We start from the raw sequence: 20,928 nt of genomic DNA on the forward strand, positions 1-20,928 counted from the left end.
TATCCATTATTATTGTATATCTATCATGTGGTAAGATTGGAAAGTAAGATATACCCAGTTGTAGACTGGGAAAAATTGAGTTGTTAGAGGTTTCCAAGTTCATATGAAAGATACTGGTAGGAAAACACAGGGAAATGAGAATTTCCCAGAAAGGGGGAGAGTGAAAGCCCCTGTGGCTCTCAGAGGTGTATTAGAAGTCAGGTGGGTACACCCTGGAAAAAGCTGGGGAAAGAACCCTTCGCCTTTGGGCAGAGATGCTATTCAGCTAATACATTATGCATGGACATGCCCTAGTGGTTAACATATGAGCGATAAAATAGCCACTTCTTTGAGCCTCCCAAATGTCCCAGTTACTTGCTCCAACTGCCCTAGCCCCTCCCCCTTCTCACCCCCCGCCTTCCCCTCCGTCTAGCAACTAAAGGGGTGAGCCCTGGCCTAGCAGGGCTCCCAGGACCCCATTCAACTGCTACCCTATGTCTGCTCCCACCGGCTGGGCCCAGGCCTTTATGATTGTTACCTATTTTCCCGTCACCCCTGCCTTCAGATACCCCAAACGCCTGCACAAGGTGGTGAGGAGACTGGTCCCGAACTGTGACGTACGCTTCCTCCTGTCGGAGAGTGGCAGCACCAAGGGGGCCGCCATGGTGACCGCGGTGGCCTCCCGCTTGAAGGCCCAGCGGAAGCAGATTGACAGCGTGCTGTCTTTGCTCCGGCTGACCACGGAGCAGCTCGTGTGTGTGCGGGACAAGATGCGGGCGGAGCTGGAGTACGGGCTGAAGAAGGACACCCACCCACTGGCCACGGTCAAGATGCTGCCCACCTATGTGTGCGGGATGCCGGACGGCACAGGTGGGCCCTGCGCAGCTTCTTTCTCTGAACGGTCCCCCAGGGCTCCCATCAAAAGTCCTTACATCCAGTAAGGCTTTTTGTTTTAAGAGCTTTGGCTTCTTGTCTGTAATGGAGGGAGGGGGAGTAGGGTAGATGGTTGGTGCTCCTGAATATATTTGCCTTGGTTGATCCAAGGCAATTGCAGTGAAAGAATACCCCAGTTAGGGTACGTGTGTGTCTGTGTAGTTGAGAACATGGAGTGTACCCCATGTTGTTGGCAAACGGGACCCAGATGCTGTCCCCTGGGTACTTGGAGTTGTCGGGCCTGTGCTCCTGCCTACTTCTCTGCTTCTCTTCTCCCCTGGGGCTTGGCTCTCTTGCTGTCCTCTCTCATCAGTTTCTGCCCCTGACTGTCACAACCCCTGATCCGTCTTCCTGGTCCGCTGTGATCAGCTGAGAAGAGCCACTCAACAGTGCAGGCAGTCCTTTAGATAAGTTACTTCATGGCAATTAATGATTTATTATAAACCCAAAACAATAAAAGAACAAGACAAACAAATGAGAAACAAAAACTCATAGATAAGTTACTTCACCTCTTTGAACCGCGTGAACCTCGCCCAGAAATAACAACCTTTGTGAAATGCTTTATGTCTTGTAGTTGGCTTTTGAACCTTTAATTTCATTTTGTCCTCACCACCATTTTGTATGTTACAGAAAGACAAAATGATTCTCATTTTATGGATGTCACAATGGAAACTCAGAGAGGTTAGATGACGTGGTCAAGGTCACACAGCTGTACTTTGGGTCTCTCAACAACAAAGATCTTCTCCAGATCTTCCTTGAGTTTACAAGGGGGGGGGGGAAACAGAGCAGAAAAGGCACTGTTCAATTATTCATTCCTTCGTCCCTTTTATCCTCCTGCCTCGTTTCTCAAACTTTCCTTAAGCAGCTACTATATGTCAGGCTGTGTTCTAGGCACAGTGATAGAGCAGTGAGGAAAACACAAGTCCTTATTCTTGTGTAGTTTACGTTCTGTTAGGCTGGCAGACAATCAACAAGCACGGTATGATGCTGTGTAATGACAGGGGCTATGAAGAAAAACAGAGCAGGATAAGGGGTAAGAGAGCTGGCTGGGACTGATTCAAAGAATAGCAAAATGACCAGTGCGATTAGAACAGAGTGAGTGGGGCAGAGAGCAAGGTGACAGGCTTCCCAGAACAGACTGTGATGCTCTGCGATGTTGGCAAAGTGAGAGGCAATGGATGGTATTGGGGTCGCACTTGATATGGTTTCTTATTAGTCAGGTGTGGGTGTGGGTATCTGGGAAGGGGAGAACAGGAACAGGAAGAATCGTTTCATGCCAGTGATGAACAATTCCTCTAGGCCGTACAGACAGAACAGCATCACCTCCCAGAGTACACTGCAGTCAGGGTAGCCTGGCCCGGACGCAGCCTCAGAGGCTCCTTGGGCATAAGTGTCACGTGTGGCCTTTACTACATACCAGGAAGTCAGGCTGGCCTCAGACAGGCCCCAGGTGCCTGCCCAGGGCTCCCACGCCGTGCTCCGTGACCACCCCACTCTGCTGGTCTGGGAGCCTCTCGGGTGCAGGCTCTGGTCTGCTCCCTTTCTGCACCTCCTCATCCTCCCAGTGCCTCCCTATGGTTCCCTGCTGTGTGCGTGCGGGTGGAATGCAGCCCCACTTTCTCCACCACAGAGAAAGGCAAGTTCCTTGCCCTGGACCTCGGGGGAACCAACTTCCGTGTCCTCCTGGTGAAGATCAGAAGCGGGCGGAGGTCGGTGCGAATGTACAACAAGATCTTTGCCATTCCCCTGGAGATCATGCAGGGAACCGGCGAGGAGGTAAAGGCCAGGCTGGGGTTCCTGCTCCGAGGGGCCAGCCAGCCGCCCCCAGCCACCGCCAGCCCCATATGACGAGCACTCTCTCCCTGCAGCTGTTTGACCACATCGTGCAATGCATCGCTGACTTCCTGGACTACATGGGCCTCAAGGGAGCCCAGCTGCCCTTGGGCTTCACGTTCTCCTTCCCCTGCCGGCAGACGAGCATCGACAAGGTAAGACAGCCCCGCCAGACTTGCCACCAGCCCGCTGGGCTTCCCTCCTCCACCAGCAGAATCTCAAGAGACCTGAGTTCATTTCATTTGGGGGCCTTAGGCTCAGGGCCACTGGGGAAACATGATGCAGAATTTTAACCATTTTAATTTTTTCTGTTTATTATGTTGCATTTTCATTATTATTTTTTGGATTGAAGTTCACAAAAGAATTGAGGATAGTATACAATATAGGGACACATGCATAAGAGTACTGTTAAAAGAGAGGCCACGTCACATTATGGAGAGATAGAATGAGGTAGCGACCAGTTAAGTCCACTTGTAACACTTAGGCAGTCGTATTCTGTGTCTTTCTGGGCACTGAGTGTAAACAGGAAACAATGGCTTGCAGGGTTTTTCTCGTCTGATGAACGAAAGCTTACCAGTGCGTTAGAAGAAATGCCTTTCTTTCTTGATATTAGACTTTCAGAAGGAATTTATCACATGGACACTTACTTAGTTGACACTGAAGAACATCAAGGATATTAATTTTAATACATTATTCATAATAATTTAGAAACATGTATGATAAGGCCTTTCTTGGAATGCTTTGATAAAAACACCTTTCATCAGCTCATGGAGTATGGAGCTCCCTGTCTCTGGTAGAATTTCACCAACCCAGGCATAAAAGCATGTCACTCCTGAATTTCCAGGGAGAACGCTGGTCAGTGCAGCAGGTCAACCAGAGAGAGCTAATGACAATATCGAGAAGAGTGGTACCAGAGATTTGTTAAGATTTTGTCTAAGCCACTGTTTTTGTTTTGCTGTATTGTGCTTTTTACCACTTCTTATTGTGGTAAAATATACATAACATAAAACTTACCACTTCATTTTTAAGCGTACAGTTCTGTGGCATTAAGCACATTCAGGCTGTTGTGCAACCTTAACCACTATCCATCTTCTGAATGTTTTCATCTTCCCAAACAACCTCTGTCCTCATTAAACAGGTAACTCCCAATTCCCCCTCCCCACCAGCCCCTGACAACCACCTTTCAACTTTCTGTCTCTATGAATTTGAACACTCTAGGTACTTCACATAGGTGGAATCATACTATATCCTTTTGTAACTGGCTTATATCACTTAGCATAATGTCCTCGAGGTTCATCCATGTTGTAGCATGCGTCAGAATTTCTTTCCTTTTTAAGGCTGAATAATATTCCATTGTACATATACACACTGTTTTTAATCACCATTTTGCAGTTGAGAAAAATGGAGAGACAGAGAGGTTAAGTAAGTTGTCCAAGTTGCCACACTTATAAGTGGTGGTGGAAGCCTCCAACCCAGCACATGGCTCTGAGAGCCCAGGCTCTCGCATTCTGCCCTTGTGGGGCCCAGGGCCCAGGAGGCATACTTTCGATGCCAGTGTTTGTGAACCATTTTGGTTTTAATACACAGTAACCCTGCATATATATAATCAAAACCCCCCCAAATCAAGAAATAATACTCATCCTTATTGTGTGCATGACGCTCTATTTCCTATCCTGTTTTATTTTCCACATGAGGAAATGGAGGCTTGCAGGTCTCATCTGATGGGCAGGTGCAAAATCAGAACTGAACCGGAGCTCTCCAGGGCTCCGAGAACACCATGGAAACAAACGCTTCAGCAGGTGCCTCTCCACCCCACTCCAGTCGTTCAGAGAATGGGGAGAAATGGGCTCAAAAGGCTGAATTATCTGGTAATAAGGCTGACCTCTCAAAATGAAAAATGCCAGAATGTTAAGAGCTGGAAGATCTACTTCTCAAGATTTCATTTCTGAAACCTGTGCCCAAGGAGAAAGGAACAAGGGTGTTCACTGCAGCACTGCTTTTTAATCATGAAAAATGAGCAATCACCCAAATGTCTGGCAATGGAGACTGACTAAATAAGTGAACTAGAGAGTATCAATCACATGGAATTCATCACTTAGTTTTTATTTAACACACACAGCCATCGTGCTTGCTCTGTGGCAGACAGCATTCCAAGTGCTTCACACATATTTCCTACCCAGTTGGGAGACAGCAGGGTCTAACAGTTACAAGCATGCAGGAGTCTGGGACCTCACTGCTCGGTTTGAATCTGGGCTTCTCCACTTCCTGGCTGTCCGACCTTGGGCAAGTTATTTGACCCCTCTGTACCTTGATTTCCTCATTTGAAAAATGGCGATAACAATAGTACTTATTCTACAGGTATGTTTTGTGAATTTTTACAATCTCTGTACAATTATATTTGTGGAATATTTTACTCAATGAAGGAATGTGTCAGATCCATATTGACTGACCTGGAAAGGTCTAGAGGACACATTACTGAGTGAGTGAAACAAATTGCAGCAGTCCACACATGGAATGAATTCATTTAAAAATACATGTAAACACAAAAAAGGCCCGGGAGCATTCATATCAGACTGATAATACAGGTTACCTCTCAGGTTGGGGAGATAGTTAAAGGGGACTTTATCATTATTAGGAACGCTTTAGTTTTTTACAAGGGCAATGCATTCCTCTATTGCTGCTGCCATTAATAACACAGGTAACCCCCATATAACACGGTTGTTAGGTTCTTAAAAATGTCGTGTTATGTGAGTCCGTGTTATATGAAACAAAGAACTAGTACAAAAAAGGGGGTTAGGTTCCAAAAATTTAAGAAACATACTATTGTATTTTTATAATTAAGAGAACATCTTTATTAAAGCAACGTTCACCAAAAGTATAGCATATTAATATGTACTAAATAATGTTTACTAAGCACCATTAACTGAGGCTGTTTTCTTTTTGACAAGATACCTTCATATTCTGAACTTAATATTCCACAAACAAAATGGAACTAAAATTCTAATAAATTTTAAAATTCTGCAGTCAAATCTGATGTGACATCCATGCTCGAATGAAAAATTTCAAATGAGATATCTTTTGCTCTTAAAAGCTCTTATTACGCTCTGTGTTGTTTGGGAATTTCTCTAAATTCTCAAACCGTGTTAGAGTGAAACCGTGTTCTAGGCTGCCGTGTTGTATGAGGGTTTCCCCGAATTCTCGAACTGTGTTAGAGCCAAACCGTGTTATAGAAGTGCCGTGTCATACAGGGGTTACCTGTACACCATGGGGGGGGAGGCGGAAGGAGCCACGTGCAACTGTCCCCAGGCCTGAACGATCAGCAGATGCCAGGACACAGCTTCTCCTCCTGACCCAGGACACTGGGCCCCCAGGCCTCTGTCTCCCAGAAGTTGATGGGATCATGAAGACACAGCTTAGAGGGAGGGGGAGACCAATGGTGCGAAACCACTGATTTTGGGGATAAAAAAGAGGCTTTCAAATTAAAAATATTGTTTTGTGTAATTACAACTAATAAGAGAGATTTTTCAGTTGGCAGTGAATCTCTAATGTCCTACATATATCCAGCAGGAAAGGACCAAGGGAACCCAGCTTCCCGAGGACAGTGGAGAGCAGGCGGGGGCTGGGGCTGAAGGCCTCAGGTGAGGCGGGCCACAGGTTGGGGGCTCTACCATCAGAGCTGCTGGCCACCTCTCCTATTCCAGAGTTCTCCTATTATAAACAAAAACCGTATACAGGCTAATTTTAGGAAAACTAGAAAATATAGACACGCATAATCTTGTACCTGGAGTGAACCATTGTCAACCCCTTGGAATATATGTTGTTTCAGAACTTTTGTCAGATTCAAGTGTGTGCGTGTGTGTGTGTGTGATTTTTAAAAAGAATAATAGAATAATTCACCATCTGTTTTTGTTTAATGTGTGTTCACTTAACAGTGTATGGTGAACATCTTTCTCTAACGTCCAACGTTCTCTTCCAACATGATTTTTTTATGGCTGTATAACATTTCCTATGTGGATGTATATAATACAAGATGATAGATCCATTTTGTTGGACTGAAAGGACGCCTCCAGTTTTTTACTGTGGAACAATGCTTTGATAAACATTTTGTAGCTTAACCTTTAATCACATCTTAATCTGTCCTTGGCTAAATTAGAAGTGGGATCACTACGATCCAGGCCTTTGTTCTGTGCAGCCATGGCCAGGGAACATAAGTTGACCCCTGATAAATACTAACTGCGACAATTATTCCATTTGGCAATAGACCCTGCCTGAGCACCATGCTTCGGGATGCCTCTGGGCCCAGGGTTAGGGCTGCAGAAATGGACGTAGCCAAAAACACACACATCTGACTAGCAGTCAACTACCTATTATATGTTGAGGTTGTGTAGTGACCCCCGCAAACTATTGCTCAAAATAACGTCCCCTCCTTTCTTTCAGGGAACGCTCATTGAGTGGACCAAAGGCTTTAAGGCCACTGACTGTGAAGGGGAAGACGTGGTGGACATGCTCAGGGAAGCCATCAAGAGGAGAAACGTAGGCTGTGGGGTTGAGGCTCATGCCTGACCTTGCCCCTTTCCCCCAGGCCCTCTGCTTGGCCATCCTATGCCCAGCCCTGTGACCCTGACCTCTGCCCCCAGCCCCCATACACACCTTGGGCTGATTTGCCCTCCCTGAGCCTGTTTGGTTTGACCATTCTACTTACAGTAGAACCGTTTCCTTTGTAGGAGTTTGACCTGGACATCGTTGCAGTTGTGAATGACACCGTGGGGACCATGATGACCTGTGCTCATGAAGATCCTAACTGTGAGATTGGCCTGATTGCAGGTAAGTGGGCAGGCATGCACCTCTGATCCTTTGGAGGTTCCTTTGTAACATAGTGAGGGGAGGGGGGCATCGTTCCATTCTGAGGCTCTGAAGCCGGCTTTGTCCAAGGCAGAAATGAAGTGAAGATTGGGATTCCAGGTCCCCTAATTTCTAAGTCTTTACTTAATATCTTTCTCCATGAAGGGTCCCAAGCCAAAATGGTCCTTTTTGTTGAAGAAGGAGAGTGACATAGGAAGAGGGGATTTTCAGATTAGGGCCTTGGAGCAGATTATTCTAGGAAGAAAGAGACTTCAGTTGGATCATGGTGGCCTGGGGCTGAGGGAGCTGGATTTTCATGCTGGCTCCAACATATACCTCCTCTGTTCTCTGGCCTTTTCTGGCTATCAGGGTGCACAGGATGGGGAAGAGTTGGAAGGAAACCTAGGACAGGAGAAGGGAGTGGCCTGAGGCAAGATAGGCCTCTTCGGGGTTTTGGGAGAAGTATGACAGTGACTAAGGGCCAGGGTGGATTCTAGCGGGATGGTCTCTAAGAAGTGAGGGGACAGGTAGGAGTTGAACAGGTAGAGAAGGATGAAGGGCATTCCAAGTGACAGGCACAGGTTAAGTAATGACAGAATCTGAGAAAGTTGTTCCAGTTGTTTGGGGTTCCTGGAGGTGAATAGCAGGTGGACCAAGAAGATGGGAACATACTGAGTTGTGTTCAATGCCACGTAAGAGGCTTCATGTCACTCTAACTCTTACCCACTTTGTGACCTCGGGCAGGTTACTTATTCTGTCTGGACTTGAGTTCCCTCATCTGTAGGAGGGGTTGGGCTAGATCTAGGAGAGCAAAGAGGTGAGACTTGTTTAATTGAATATAATAGTTGCCTGGACTGTTGTGTTGGGAATAATTCTGAGGCCAGGTCATGGACAGAGGAGAAAAGGATGGCTTATAGAGGCCAAGCGTTTGCTTATCCAAGATGATTCCTCACGGTCGCTTCCAGCTCTGATTGCTAACTCTGTGACTGCTTGGAAGCTCACTGTGTGCCTGTCGCTCAACAATGACAGTGACGACAACGACGGCAGTGACGATGATGATATGGTATCACAGGTGCCATTTACTGAATACTTACTCTGTGGAGGAAACTTATGGACATCATCGCCTTCTTTTTTTCTTTATAACAAATCTACGAGGCAGATGAAGAAACTGGACCTCTGACAGATGACATACTTGTCTAATGTCACTCAGCAATGAGTGTAACGCTGGAATCCACACCCAGTTGTATCTGACTCTGAGCCTAAATTCCTACCCACTGCGCCCTGCTGCTCTTTAAGGCCTGTGGTGTCTCTGGAAGACTAAAGTCTCTTCATGATTCCTTCTAGGAACCGGCAGCAACATGTGCTACATGGAGGAGCTAAGGAACATAGAGCTGGTGGAAGGGGACCAAGGGAAGATGTGCATTAACACCGAGTGGGGAGGATTTGGAGATAATGGCTGCATAGATGACATCCAGACCCAGTATGACAAGGAGGTGGATGAGGGGTCCTTGAATCCTGGCAAACAGAGGTGAGAAGGCGGATGTGTCCACTTGTGCAGGCTGTGCAGTATAGGACTTTACCGGACCTAAGGGGGGGTGGTGTCATTTACACATCATAGACACTATAGCTTTATATGTTTATTACAACTCTGTCAGATGTCAGTGAACTCCCTTATTTGAATGAAAGCAAAATATTATGACAATTTTCTAATAAGTGAAAAGAAGGGGTGCCTTTTTCTAATTACCATAAGATACCATAAGGGCTAGTGGTGGCTTTGGAAGTGAGGCAGAGGCTGTTGGAAAGTCCATTCACTGTGGGCTGGGTGTCACAGAGCAGGGACATAGTGACTCCGTGGGCCCTCTCAGGATGGCTGCTAGTAGGTCCAGTTTAGGGGTCAACGTTCTCAGCCTTTCAAGAAGTGGCTGCCAGGTTGGTGACCTCTGTTGTTCTGGGGTTGGAAGTGGCTGCTGGTGAAAGATGGGAATCCTGGTTCTCAGCCATGATATTGTGTCCCAACATGGGTCGCAGTCACTTGTGAGGTGTATTCCAATTGCCAACCACACTGAAAATACTGAAAATAAGGAATGGTTCTTTAAAAAATAAAAAATAAAAAGAGTCCATTTTCACTTGCATTCTTGTATACCTTCTTGAGTAGGAGAGAGAGTAGATGGGGACTGAACTCTCTCACTGGGGACTGGTAGTTAACCCCAGCCTGTCCATTAGAACAGGGTTGGCAAACTTTCTCTAACGGACGAGAGGGTACATGTTTTACGATCAGGCCGTATTGTCTTTGTCACAACTAGACTCAGTGTCTTAATACATAAAATAAGGTGGAAATACAGATTTACTGTGATGAGTGACAGCCAAGTGGAGAAGCTGAGCAGATAGGAAAGGTACCACTATATAGGAAGAGACTTGGACAGGGCGAGTCTGGCCCTGGTGGTTCCTCGTCTCCCTTTGGCACCAGTCTTTGTAGCTGGAAGGCAGGTGAGCTGTGGTAAGTCCCGCTGAAGCAGGGATTGCTCCAAAAAGAAGGGAACTTACCTCTGAATCCCACGATTGGGCGTCTGAGTGTCATGGCTCTTTTCAATGAGTGAGTTCCTCCTGACGTCGTTGTATCTCTGAATCCACTGGAGGCTCACAATTTTGGAGTGAGAGTTTAAGGGGGCAGCACGTTTGAATTTGCTGCCATAATTTGTCTGTTTCATGTTGCTTCCGTGGTTTCACATGAGCATTGAAGGGAACACAAGTCCAGCCCTGAAGTCTCCGATTTCCGTTTGACGCTGCAGGCAGTGACCTCCAGCTCTGCATCGCTGTGCTTAACACCGGCACACACACCTGTCTGTCTGCTGGTTCTCCTCTCCTGCTCCTGCCGTGTGCTCCCCGCCTGGTAGAAAGGGAAAAGGCAGCTAACATTTAAGTGTGTTATCTCATGGAGCAGAATCTCTAGTGGAACAGATTTCTTCCAATATAAAGCAGCAAGAATCTTCAGTAGAACAGATGTGTAACACAAAGCCAGTTGGCTTTGGGTCCAGGAGAGGGACTAACTTTTGCTTAGTCCCTGCTGTGCACCAGATGCTTGCCGCCCAATAGTCCTGCGGGGTCAGTGTTCTGCTCCCTGTTTCGTGGATGATGACTCAGTACTTGCTCAGGTCATACAATTAATATGTGGCAGAGCTGGGACCTGGCTCCTGGTCAAAAGGCTCCAAAGCCTGGCTTTTCCACATCATGCTGTGTTAGGCATTGCATTTCTCTTGCCCTGCAGCACATTCTGAAACATTCCGAACAAGGCGTGCCTTCCACACCCCAACCTGTGAACCATTCACCAGCACTGATTTTTGGGAATCACTCACCAGCACTGAGTTTCCTCCTCTCACCAGCCTATCCCTCTTCCACAAACAGATATGAGAAAATGACCAGTGGGATGTACCTGGGGGAGATCGTGCGGCAGATTCTGATTGACCTGACCAAGCAGGGTCTCCTCTTCCGCGGGCAGATTTCAGAACGTCTCCGGACCAGGGGCATCTTTGAAACCAAGTTCCTGTCCCAGATTGAAAGGTGATGTGTGATCAGGTTCACCTTGTTTTGGGGGTGCTGCTCTCATATGAGGGTTGGGTCGGTTTGAGATTTAAAAATACAAACAGTGAGGCTGAGACCAAGCAGGGGATTGCCTCCCGGGGCGGCCGCCTCTCTCCAGCTGCATCAGGACCACAGCTCGGGGGTGTGCACACAGCTGAGGGACCAGCAGCCAGTCTGAGTCTCAAGGTTCCTAAACTGTTACACAAGAGTTAGCTTAGCCTAGAGAATGATCCTCTTGTTCTTGAAAAGAAAATGTGTCCATCATATAAAAGTCTTTTTAAAAAATCACCCCTATGCTCACTACTAAATACAGCTGTTTTCATTTTGCATATTATATTCCCTTTCATGTTCTTGAATGTTTGAAACATTTTTGTGATTGCAATCATATTTACACATACCATTCTGTATATTGTTTATTCAGTGTTTGTTCATGGAAGTTTTCATTGACGATTCTGGTTCTTGATTTGTTATTATGAAGTTCTAAACATATACGAAAGTAGAAGGAATAGTAAAATGAACCTAACGTGTCCATTACCATCTTCAACATGATCAACTCATGGACAAAGTGGGTTCATCTGTGTACTCCTGCTTTCCCCACCCCCAAGCTGGATTAATTTGAAACAAGTTCCACATTTTCTATTAATTCATCTATAAATATTTCAAAACATATTTCTAAAATATGAGTTCTGTAAGAAAAACGTAACCACCATACCATCACCAACGCGTGAAATAGCATATGATAAACCTTCATGTCATAAACACCCTCTCAGTGTTCCCACCTCCCAAATTGCCTAAAAATAATGGTTTTTACAGTTCAGTTGATTGCATCTGTATCCAGACAAGGTCCATGCATTGCATTTGCTTGGTATGTTTGTTAAATCTCTTTTAATTAATAGAATTCCCCTCCCTTTCTTGTTTCCCCTTGTAATGTGATTGATGAAGAAACTATATTCTTTTATCCTATGAGGTTCCTATATTCTAGATTTTGCTGATTGCAGCAGCCAGCATTTTCTTCTGTCCCTTTTATTTCCTGCAAACTCATAGTTAGACCCAGATGTTAGATTCGGTGTTGAATTTTGGACAACAGTATTTCATAGGTGACACTGAGTTGTCGGTCTCTCTTTTATGATATTAGCGTCATTGACGCTCATTACCTAGATCTATGATTTCACTAGAAATTGTAAAATGACGATAATTTAATGCTGTCAACTCCTTCTGCATTTATTAACTGGGATACTTCTAGAAAGAGAAATTTTCCCATATCAACCCTTTGGTGTAATTATAATTTTAAATGGCTGCATTATGTAAAATTGTTTCTTTTATTTCTTTTTTTGATTAAAGTTTATTGAGGTGACAATGGTTAGTAAAGTTACATAGGTTTCAAGTATACAATTCTGTAATACATCATCTATATCTCACATTGTGTGTTCACCACCCAGAATCAGTTCTCCTTCCATCACCATGACATTGTTTCTGTGCTATAATTGACTAAACTCTCCCTTTAGTATAAAATGTCTAGCTTGTAATGTATGGATTTATGCACTTCTGAGTAACACCATAACTATGCTTTTTGTACATATAGTCATTTGTAGCTCATGAATTATTTCCTTAGGAGTAGAAGCATTTCCCTATGGACACTCTTTTTTAAAAAGCTAGTTCCAGTTTCCATCACTACCAGAAATGTACAAATGTCAGTTTCACTGCTTTTCGTACCAGCACCAGATGTTATTAGAGGCTTTGTTTTGGAATTTCTCTCAATTTGCATTCATTCATTTAATTCTCCTGGTCTTTATGGCCAGGTGCCTGCAAGCCAAAAATCAGTGGGAAAAAAAGAAAACTGTTTATAAATGAAAACAGTGTACTTAACACGTTGCGTACGGATCACGAGAATCTTCACGAGGGATTTAAACCCCGCCGTATGCAACGTGTTAATGAGGGAAATCAGATAGACTATTGCAGAGAAATTCTTGCTGTCTAAGGAGGAGATGGTGGAATCAGTAGCAGCAGCAGCAATTTTGTGTTTTTGAAGTGCTGATTAGCAAATGGTCGGCATCCTTTTTTTGGTCTGGTCTTCAACCCATCATATCCAAAAGTGCAAGTTAAAAGTTGTCACCTTTGGTGACCAGAGGGGTCTTTTCCTGCTGTGGGAGGAAATAAAGTCTCCCTTATGTGCAAGAGATAAGCAAATTGATTTATCTTTGCCTTGCTTTTGTTTTCTTTTTGCCTGAATACAAAGAAAGTTGTTCCTGGACAAAGCATGTTGAAAGGAGCTATCTGCCTCCAGAAATATTTGCTTCTGACACACAAAATGTGTCTGCTTTGGATGCTTTGATTTCTACAGGCATTAAAAACAAAAACAAAAACCCCTAATGGAATTAAGAGAAAATCAAACCCATCTAGTGCCAATGGGAAAATGGTAGGTGCTATGCTGACTGTGGGGCATTTCAAAGCATGTTGTATGGATGAGACAGTGATTCTCAGGGGAAGAACCCTGGATTTACAATCTCAGAGCCTTAGCTTAAGATCTGTCTCTACCACTTCACTTTTTTGTGCTGTGTGACCTGAGGCAAGTAACTTCACCTCTCTGGACCCCAAGTTTCTTCTTTATAAGATAAATAATTGCTCTGCTGCTTAACCCCAAGGATTGCCCTGAGCATCGAGTAAGGGAACATACATGAAAGAACTAGGTAACCTGTGAAGGGCTAGACCGTGAAAGGAATTTCAGGTTTTATTTTTATATATCCTAAAAAAAAAAAATCCCACTTTTATTCTTCCTATACAAATATTAGTCATTCATAAGAAATGAGTAACGAAGAAACTAAGAATTACTGGTAATCTTACCAGCATCTGAACAGAGTTCCTTCTGCTCTCTTTTTCTGTACAAGGACAAACATTATTAAAAAACCAAAACAAACCAAGACCATAGTATTTTATTATTTATTTTTTCACTCAATGCATCAGAAACATTGTCCATAGCATTCAATATTCTCATGCAAACTCATCGTTAAAGTCTACAAAAGGGTTCTACTGTCTGGCTACACCCCCACTGACCCATTGAATCCGCTATCTGACCACACAGGTTGTTTCTCAGTTGTTCTCTCTTTATAACACTCTCCTTCCTTAAGTGTTACCTGAGACGGTCAAGGCTATAACTTCATGTTGTTTAGCTTGGGAGCTCTGTAAGTTCACTGTGAGATAAGCAGGGTCTAGACTCGAGGCTAACCTGTCCCCATGGAGGGTGGTGCTCTGCCAGTACTTACGGTCCTCGCAGGTTCCCGTTTACTAAGATGCTGATTGTACATTGTATATACATTATTCATTTGCCCACTGAATGTACACAGCGTTGTGCTGTGCTATTGAGAATACAATCTTACCTTCAAAGAGAATGTAGTCTAGTTGGGAAGAGAAAGCACAGGATCAGGAAAAGTCAAAAGGAAGGAAAGTTGGCCTCCAACTGAATGGGGCCAGAGTACTGGAAGTGGGTGTGTTCCGCGGGGGAGCCTAGATGTGGTGTGAGAAGGTGTGTGTTTGAATCCCTCTCTATTCTCTAGCACTCTGAACCTCAGATTCCTCTTCTGAAAAATGGGTACCTGGTGTGTTGGTGGCTGAATCTAAGAATAGCTCCTAGTGAGCTAATAGATTGGAACATGCCGAACCCAAGAGGTGCTTATACTTTATTTTTTAAAGATGATATGACTTTCTGGCATGGCAGAACTTCCTAAGTCTCAGAACTTTTAAGGCATTGTACCCCCAGGTTAGCTATTGTCCGGATCCTTTTCTCCTCCCTCCTGCTAGGACATCTAGGGATGGGGTCTATGAACCACGCGGGGCAGGTTCCAGGGTCCCCAAAAAGCAGGTCCTGACTTCCTGCTGTGCTTCCCTGCAGCGATCGGCTGGCCCTCCTGCAGGTCAGGGGGATCCTGCAGCAGCTCGGCTTGGACAGCACCTGTGAGGACAGCATCGTGGTGAAGGAGGTGTGTGGAGCTGTGTCCCGCCGGGCGGCCCAGCTCTGTGGCGCTGGCATGGCTGCCATCGTGGAGAAAAGGAGGGAAGACCAGGGGCTGGAGCGCCTGAAGATCACTGTGGGCGTGGACGGAACCTTGTACAAGCTGCACCCTCAGTGAGTGCCCGAGCAGGCCGGGGTGGGAGGGTGCCGAGGCCACGCGTGGACTCTCGTGACTCTGACAGACAAGGTTGAGCCCTGGTGGCTGTGCTTGCTAGTGGTATGACGTGGGCGGATGCACCGTCGTCGCTGATGGACCCCAGCTTCCTCATCTGTAAAATGCAGGCAGTAATGACCTCTACCTCATAGAGCTGCCTGAGGATTTCGTGGGTTAATACCTAGAAAGGGCTTCACACAGTGCTCAGTAAATACAGTTTTTAACAAATCCCCTCCCAAACTCACAGGGGACTACTGAGAACTGAATATGGTGTATGACAGAGAGCATTGACAAGTGGGAGCTAGTTGTACTTTTCTTAGCTCAGAAGAAGTGGACAGAAAGATTACGAGCCCTCACAGGCAATGTGAGCTTGAATTCTGGCTCTACCACCTAGAAGCTGGCAGGCCTAGGGCCAGTTTCTTACTGTCTTTGAGCCTCAGTTCTTTCTCTGTGAAGTGAGGACAAAAGTCATGCCTGCCTCATAGATGGTTGTGGGGATTCAGTTAAATAGTGTGTGTAGTGTGCGTGGCACATCACAAAAACTTCAATGATGAAAGCTATTATTTTTACTTAATGTTTTACATTTTGTTTAGGTGAACCGGAAAAGTATTAACAAGCTTATACAAATTTCCAATCATGTTGAAATGTATACATGAACTTATTATTGTAATCCTTGATCCTTAGCCCATCCTATGATGCTAATTGTCCAAAATGACTGGTATCTTCTCTTGGTTTTCCCCTCGGGGTCACATATTTTTGTTGTGGTTCCTACAAGCCTTTCCACTGAACCAAGACTTGACCAAGGAACAAAACCACAGGATCATTTCAATAGGTGCAGACAAAGCAGTTGATAAAATCTAACACCTTCAAAGTAAAAGTACTCAGCGAGCTAGGAATAAGGGAACTTCCTCAACCTGGTAAAGAGTATCTATGAAAAACCCACAGCTGACATCATATTTACTGGTGAAAAACTGGATGCTTTTCTGTTAAGATCAGAAATAAGACCAGGACGCCCACTCTCCCATTGCTCTTCAGCATTGTACTGCCTCTAATGACGCCTCCAAACGGGTGTGTGATTTTGTCTCTCAGTCAAATCATGATTCAAGGAGAGGTTTGTAGGAACCAGAATGAAAATGTGTGATCTCAAGGGTAAATCTAGCCAGGGCAGTTAGGCAAGTAAAAGAAGTATAAGACATCCATATTGGAAAAGCAAAGGTAAAACTACCTTTGTTTGCAGATGACATAATTTGGCATATAGAAAATCCTAAGGAATACACACACACACACACACACACACACACACACACACACAAGCCAATTGAAACTAATAAATTCATCAGGGTTTCAGGATACAAGATCAATATACAAAAACCAATTACATTTCTATGTATTAGCAATGAATATTCCAAAAATAAAATTAAGAAAGAAAATTTTATTTACAACAGCGTTAAAAGGAACAAAATAGTAATAAATTTAACAAAATAAGTATAAAACATGTACATTGAAAACTACAAAACATCATTGAAAGAAATTAAAGAAGACCTAAATGAATGGTAAAACATCGCATGTTAATGGGCCAGAAGACTTAATAGTAAGATAGCGATACTTCCCGAATTGATCTTCCAACTAAGAATAATCACTGTCAAAATCCCAGCAGATTTCTTTGCAGAAATCAACAAGTTGTTCCTAATGTTCATATGGAAATGCAAAGAATTCAGAATAGTCAAAACAATCTTCAAAGAAGAACAAAGTTGAAGAACTCACTTCTCTTTTTGAAAACTTACTCTAACGTGACAATAATCAAGACAAGTCTGGTACTGACTTAAAGATAAACATACAGCTCGTTGGAATAGAATTGAGAAGATAGGAATATGCCCAAACACTTATGGCCAATTGATTTTCAACAAGGATGCCAACATCATTCAATGGGTAAAGAATATTATTTTCAACCAATGGTGCAATAACTGGATATCCACGTGTTAAAAAATGAAATTGGACTCCTACCACACACTGTGTACAAAAATTAATTCAAAATGGATCAGACCTGAATTTAAGAGCTGAAAACTAAAAAACTCTTAAAAGAAAGCATAGATGGAAATCTTTGTGACTTTGAATTAGGTAATGTTTTAAAATATGACATCAAAAGCATAAGTAGCAATAACAAAAATAGATAAATTGGACCTCATCAAAATTAAGAACTGTAAAAATTAAGCACCGTACAAAGTGAAAAGACAGACTGGAAGAAAATATTTGCAAATCCTGTATCTGATGAGGGCCTTATATCTAGAATATATAAAGAACACTTAAAACAACTCAACACTAAAGACAAGTAAGCCGATTAACAAATGGGCCAAGGATTTAAGTAGACATTTCTCCAAAGGAGATCTACAAGTGGCCAGTAAGCACAGGAAAAGATGCTCAATATCATTAGTCACTAGGAAAATGCAAATCAAAACCATGAGATACCATTTCACATCCACTGGGATGACGATAATAAAAACGAGTGACAATAACAAGTGTTGATCAGGATGTGACAAAATTGGAACTCTCATACATTGTTGGTGGGAAACAGTTTGGCAGTTTCTAAAAAATATAAACATAGAGTTACCATATGACCTAGCAATTCCATTCCTAGGTGTACGTAAGAGAACCGAAAACATGTTCACACAAGAACTTTGGTGATGTTCATAGCAGCATTATTCCTAATAGCTAAAAGGGAAAACAACCCAAGTGTCCATCAGCTGATGGATGGGTAAACAAAATGTGGACTATCCGAACAATGGGATATTACTCATAAAAAGGAATAAAGTACTGACACATGCTACAACTTTGACGAACCTTGAAAACCATCATGTTAAGTAAAAGAAGCCAGACACAAAAGGCCACATATAGGATTCCATTATATTAAGTTTCCAGAATAGGCAAGTGTATAGAGATAGAAGGTAGATTAGTGGTTGTTGGGGGCTTCTTGGGGGGGGGGTGCCGTGAATAGGAAGTGACTATTATGGGTATGAGGTTTCTTTTAAGGATGACAAAAATGTTGTGGGATTAGATAGTGGTGATGGTTGCACGACTTTGTGAATACACTAAACTGCACTAAATTATACATTTAAAAAAGACATGATTGAGCAGTGACTGCCAAGCTATTTTCTCCTTTCTCCCAGGAAGTTTGGGGCTAACATCCTTACTGTGCTTTCAATAAGACTTCAAACATTCTCCTCCACCTTAACCAGCAGAGCCCCAAGGAGCTTCAGTGGTTGGCAAGAGTTACCCACTGGTTGTGTGTTAGAGTTGGGTTCAGAACCTGCTCTGCCATGATGGCCCTCAGAGATGACCACCATCTGTACCCTTATAGTAACCCAGGATCCCAGGACCCGAAGCCTAGATGCCCAGGCCTCTGATAAACACACTTTGATCCCACAGACTAGCCTGGTAACTGATTCCCAGGATGTCAATGGTAATGGATTTACTATCGCAAAGGATTTGAGAGAGGCCAAGTATCATTGTGATTAAGACTGTGTGCTTTGGGGGAAATTAATGGATGGATAGATGGATAAAGAAAATAAGGCCAAATTTCAACTTTGTTGAGTCTAGGCAGAAGATGTACAGGTGTTCAATGAACTATGCTTTCAACTTTTCTGTAAGTTTGAAATAAAACTTTGGGGAAAATTTGAACCAAAAAAAGGTGGGCTTTGGAAAAAGACAGGCCTGGTTCAAATCCTAATAAGCTTACTAGTTGTACAAATTTGGACAAATTCTTAGTTTTTGAACATCAACTCATTTATGTCGTGAAGATAGTAACAATTATTTTCAAATTATTGTTGTCACACTTTGATGTTTGTATGTAAAACACCTAGAATAGTCTCTGGCATGAGTAGTCTTTCAATAAAAGGCAACGTTAAAGCAGCTATTGAAGAAGCTGTATAAGCTGTTCTAGAGCCTCGAGAAACAAGCAGGAAGGAACAAACTAGATTGGAATCATTTATAATATGCTGATTCTATATACAAGTGCTGATGATGGTTTTTTTTTCTCTTTTTCATAGCTTTTCTTGGATATTGCAGGAAACTGTGAAAGAATTAGCCCCTCGCTGTGACGTGACGTTCATGCTGTCAGAAGATGGGAGTGGAAAGGGAGCCGCTCTGATCACTGCTGTGGCCAAGAGGTTACAGCAGGCACAGAAGGAGAACTAGGAGCCCGTCAGGGTCAGGCCCGAGGAGCCTTGGATACCGACCAGCCTTTCCTCTGGCAGAGAAGGTGGTCAGGGACCAACAGGCAAGATTCTGCTGACTACCTTCTAGACGGCCGAAAGAGAACCCAAGGTTCTTGGGTATTAGCAGTTTGTTACTGGTTTTCAAGGGCAGTAAATGATATCTCTGTGTGGCATAGTTGGGCTCAAAGTGGGCCAGCTTGTAAAATCAAAGCTTGCGTGTGGCTTGAGAGATCCTCTTCCAGCAAAACCTTCAGCTGAGGCTGACCTGTCAGTTCTCTATGGCTTTGGGTCTTGTGATCACTGGCCTTGGCAATGGACGTGCGGTCTGCCCATGGGGTCTGGCTGGCTGAGCTCCCACTGGTATGCTTCAGCCATCACTATAGTAGGTTGGGTCCTCTACTTGGGGCTGCACACTCAAGGGGCTAGGGACTCCTGCAATAAACCGGAGACTTAATCTAACTTGTCCTTAACTTGTCATGTTGGCTTCAAATGTGAAGCGAGAACAAAGACTTTGGAGTATTCAGCCCCAGGATGAGAAAGATTGATTGCCAGGGAGGCTTGCAGGAAGCTCTTCACTCTCAAAGGAAGTTAAGTCAGCACCCTGGAGGGTTCTGTGTCTCAATATGTGTGTCACTGTTTGGGGCACCTGTTCTGTGTCTCAATATGTGTGTCACTGTTTGGGACAACTGTTTTTCATTTTACATGTGGTTTGCGTCGCTGCTGTTGATTGTTGTTTGAAGAGCTGTTGGTTATATGAAATCCAGTAAATGAATAAAAAATATTTGATTTCCCAAGAATCTTTGCATGAAGTATTAATATTTCATCTGGGAGGCTCGCTTGGTAACTTCAGGCTCTGCCGTGGACTAAGGGGCACAGAGAGTCAGAAGTTGCTGAGAGCATGCCTCCAGTCCAGACTTCCTACCAACAGAGGGAAATATATGGCATATCTTCTATAATATCTTTAACAGATTATCCAAATTTTATTTGAATGAATACTCCCGGTGACTCTATTACATGATCTTACAATCTATAAGGGTGAGAAGCCTGCCAGGGCTGGGGATGGATGAGGGAGTTGAGGTTCTCTGGGAAATTTCTTCTTCATACATTTAGTAAACATGTATGGAAATACTGCTGTGGGCAGTTCCTAGATTTACCAAAATGAACTGTGTTGTATTTTAAGATTATACCTCTTTGGAGAGAGGTTGTATGACTTCATTAAATTTAGCTTTTTTGAATTTTGAGGTTATGTCTCTTTGGCCAAATGTTTTACCTGATCAGATTTTGTCTTAGTGACTCCCAAACCATGTTGCCCTTGTTATCTGTCCCCAGTTTTCTCATTCCTTGGTAAGACTCCTCCAGCTCCTAGTCCCTCTTTCCCTTGGTTCTGCTGG

General features: G+C 43.8%; 1 protein-coding gene across 1 annotated transcript in view; it reads left to right on the forward strand.

Annotated features, from left to right (window-relative positions):
* The window catches only part of HKDC1 (hexokinase domain containing 1), a 43,876-nt gene extending 23,542 nt beyond the window's left edge, over positions 1–20,334 (forward strand). Inside the window, exons 10-18 of the mRNA XM_019731708.2 lie at positions 545–849; positions 2,543–2,688; positions 2,781–2,900; positions 7,183–7,278; positions 7,470–7,569; positions 8,932–9,115; positions 10,990–11,145; positions 15,053–15,286; positions 19,370–20,334. Of these exons, the coding sequence (XP_019587267.2) occupies positions 545–849; positions 2,543–2,688; positions 2,781–2,900; positions 7,183–7,278; positions 7,470–7,569; positions 8,932–9,115; positions 10,990–11,145; positions 15,053–15,286; positions 19,370–19,517 (1,489 nt within the window). The 3' untranslated portion in view covers positions 19,518–20,334. The remainder of the gene's footprint in view (positions 1–544; positions 850–2,542; positions 2,689–2,780; positions 2,901–7,182; positions 7,279–7,469; positions 7,570–8,931; positions 9,116–10,989; positions 11,146–15,052; positions 15,287–19,369) is intronic.
* Positions 20,335–20,928: the final 594 nt, after the last annotated feature.

Source organism: Rhinolophus sinicus, linkage group LG07, assembly GCF_036562045.2.
Source record: "Rhinolophus sinicus isolate RSC01 linkage group LG07, ASM3656204v1, whole genome shotgun sequence".
In the NCBI taxonomy this organism is placed as follows: Eukaryota; Metazoa; Chordata; class Mammalia; order Chiroptera; family Rhinolophidae; genus Rhinolophus; species Rhinolophus sinicus.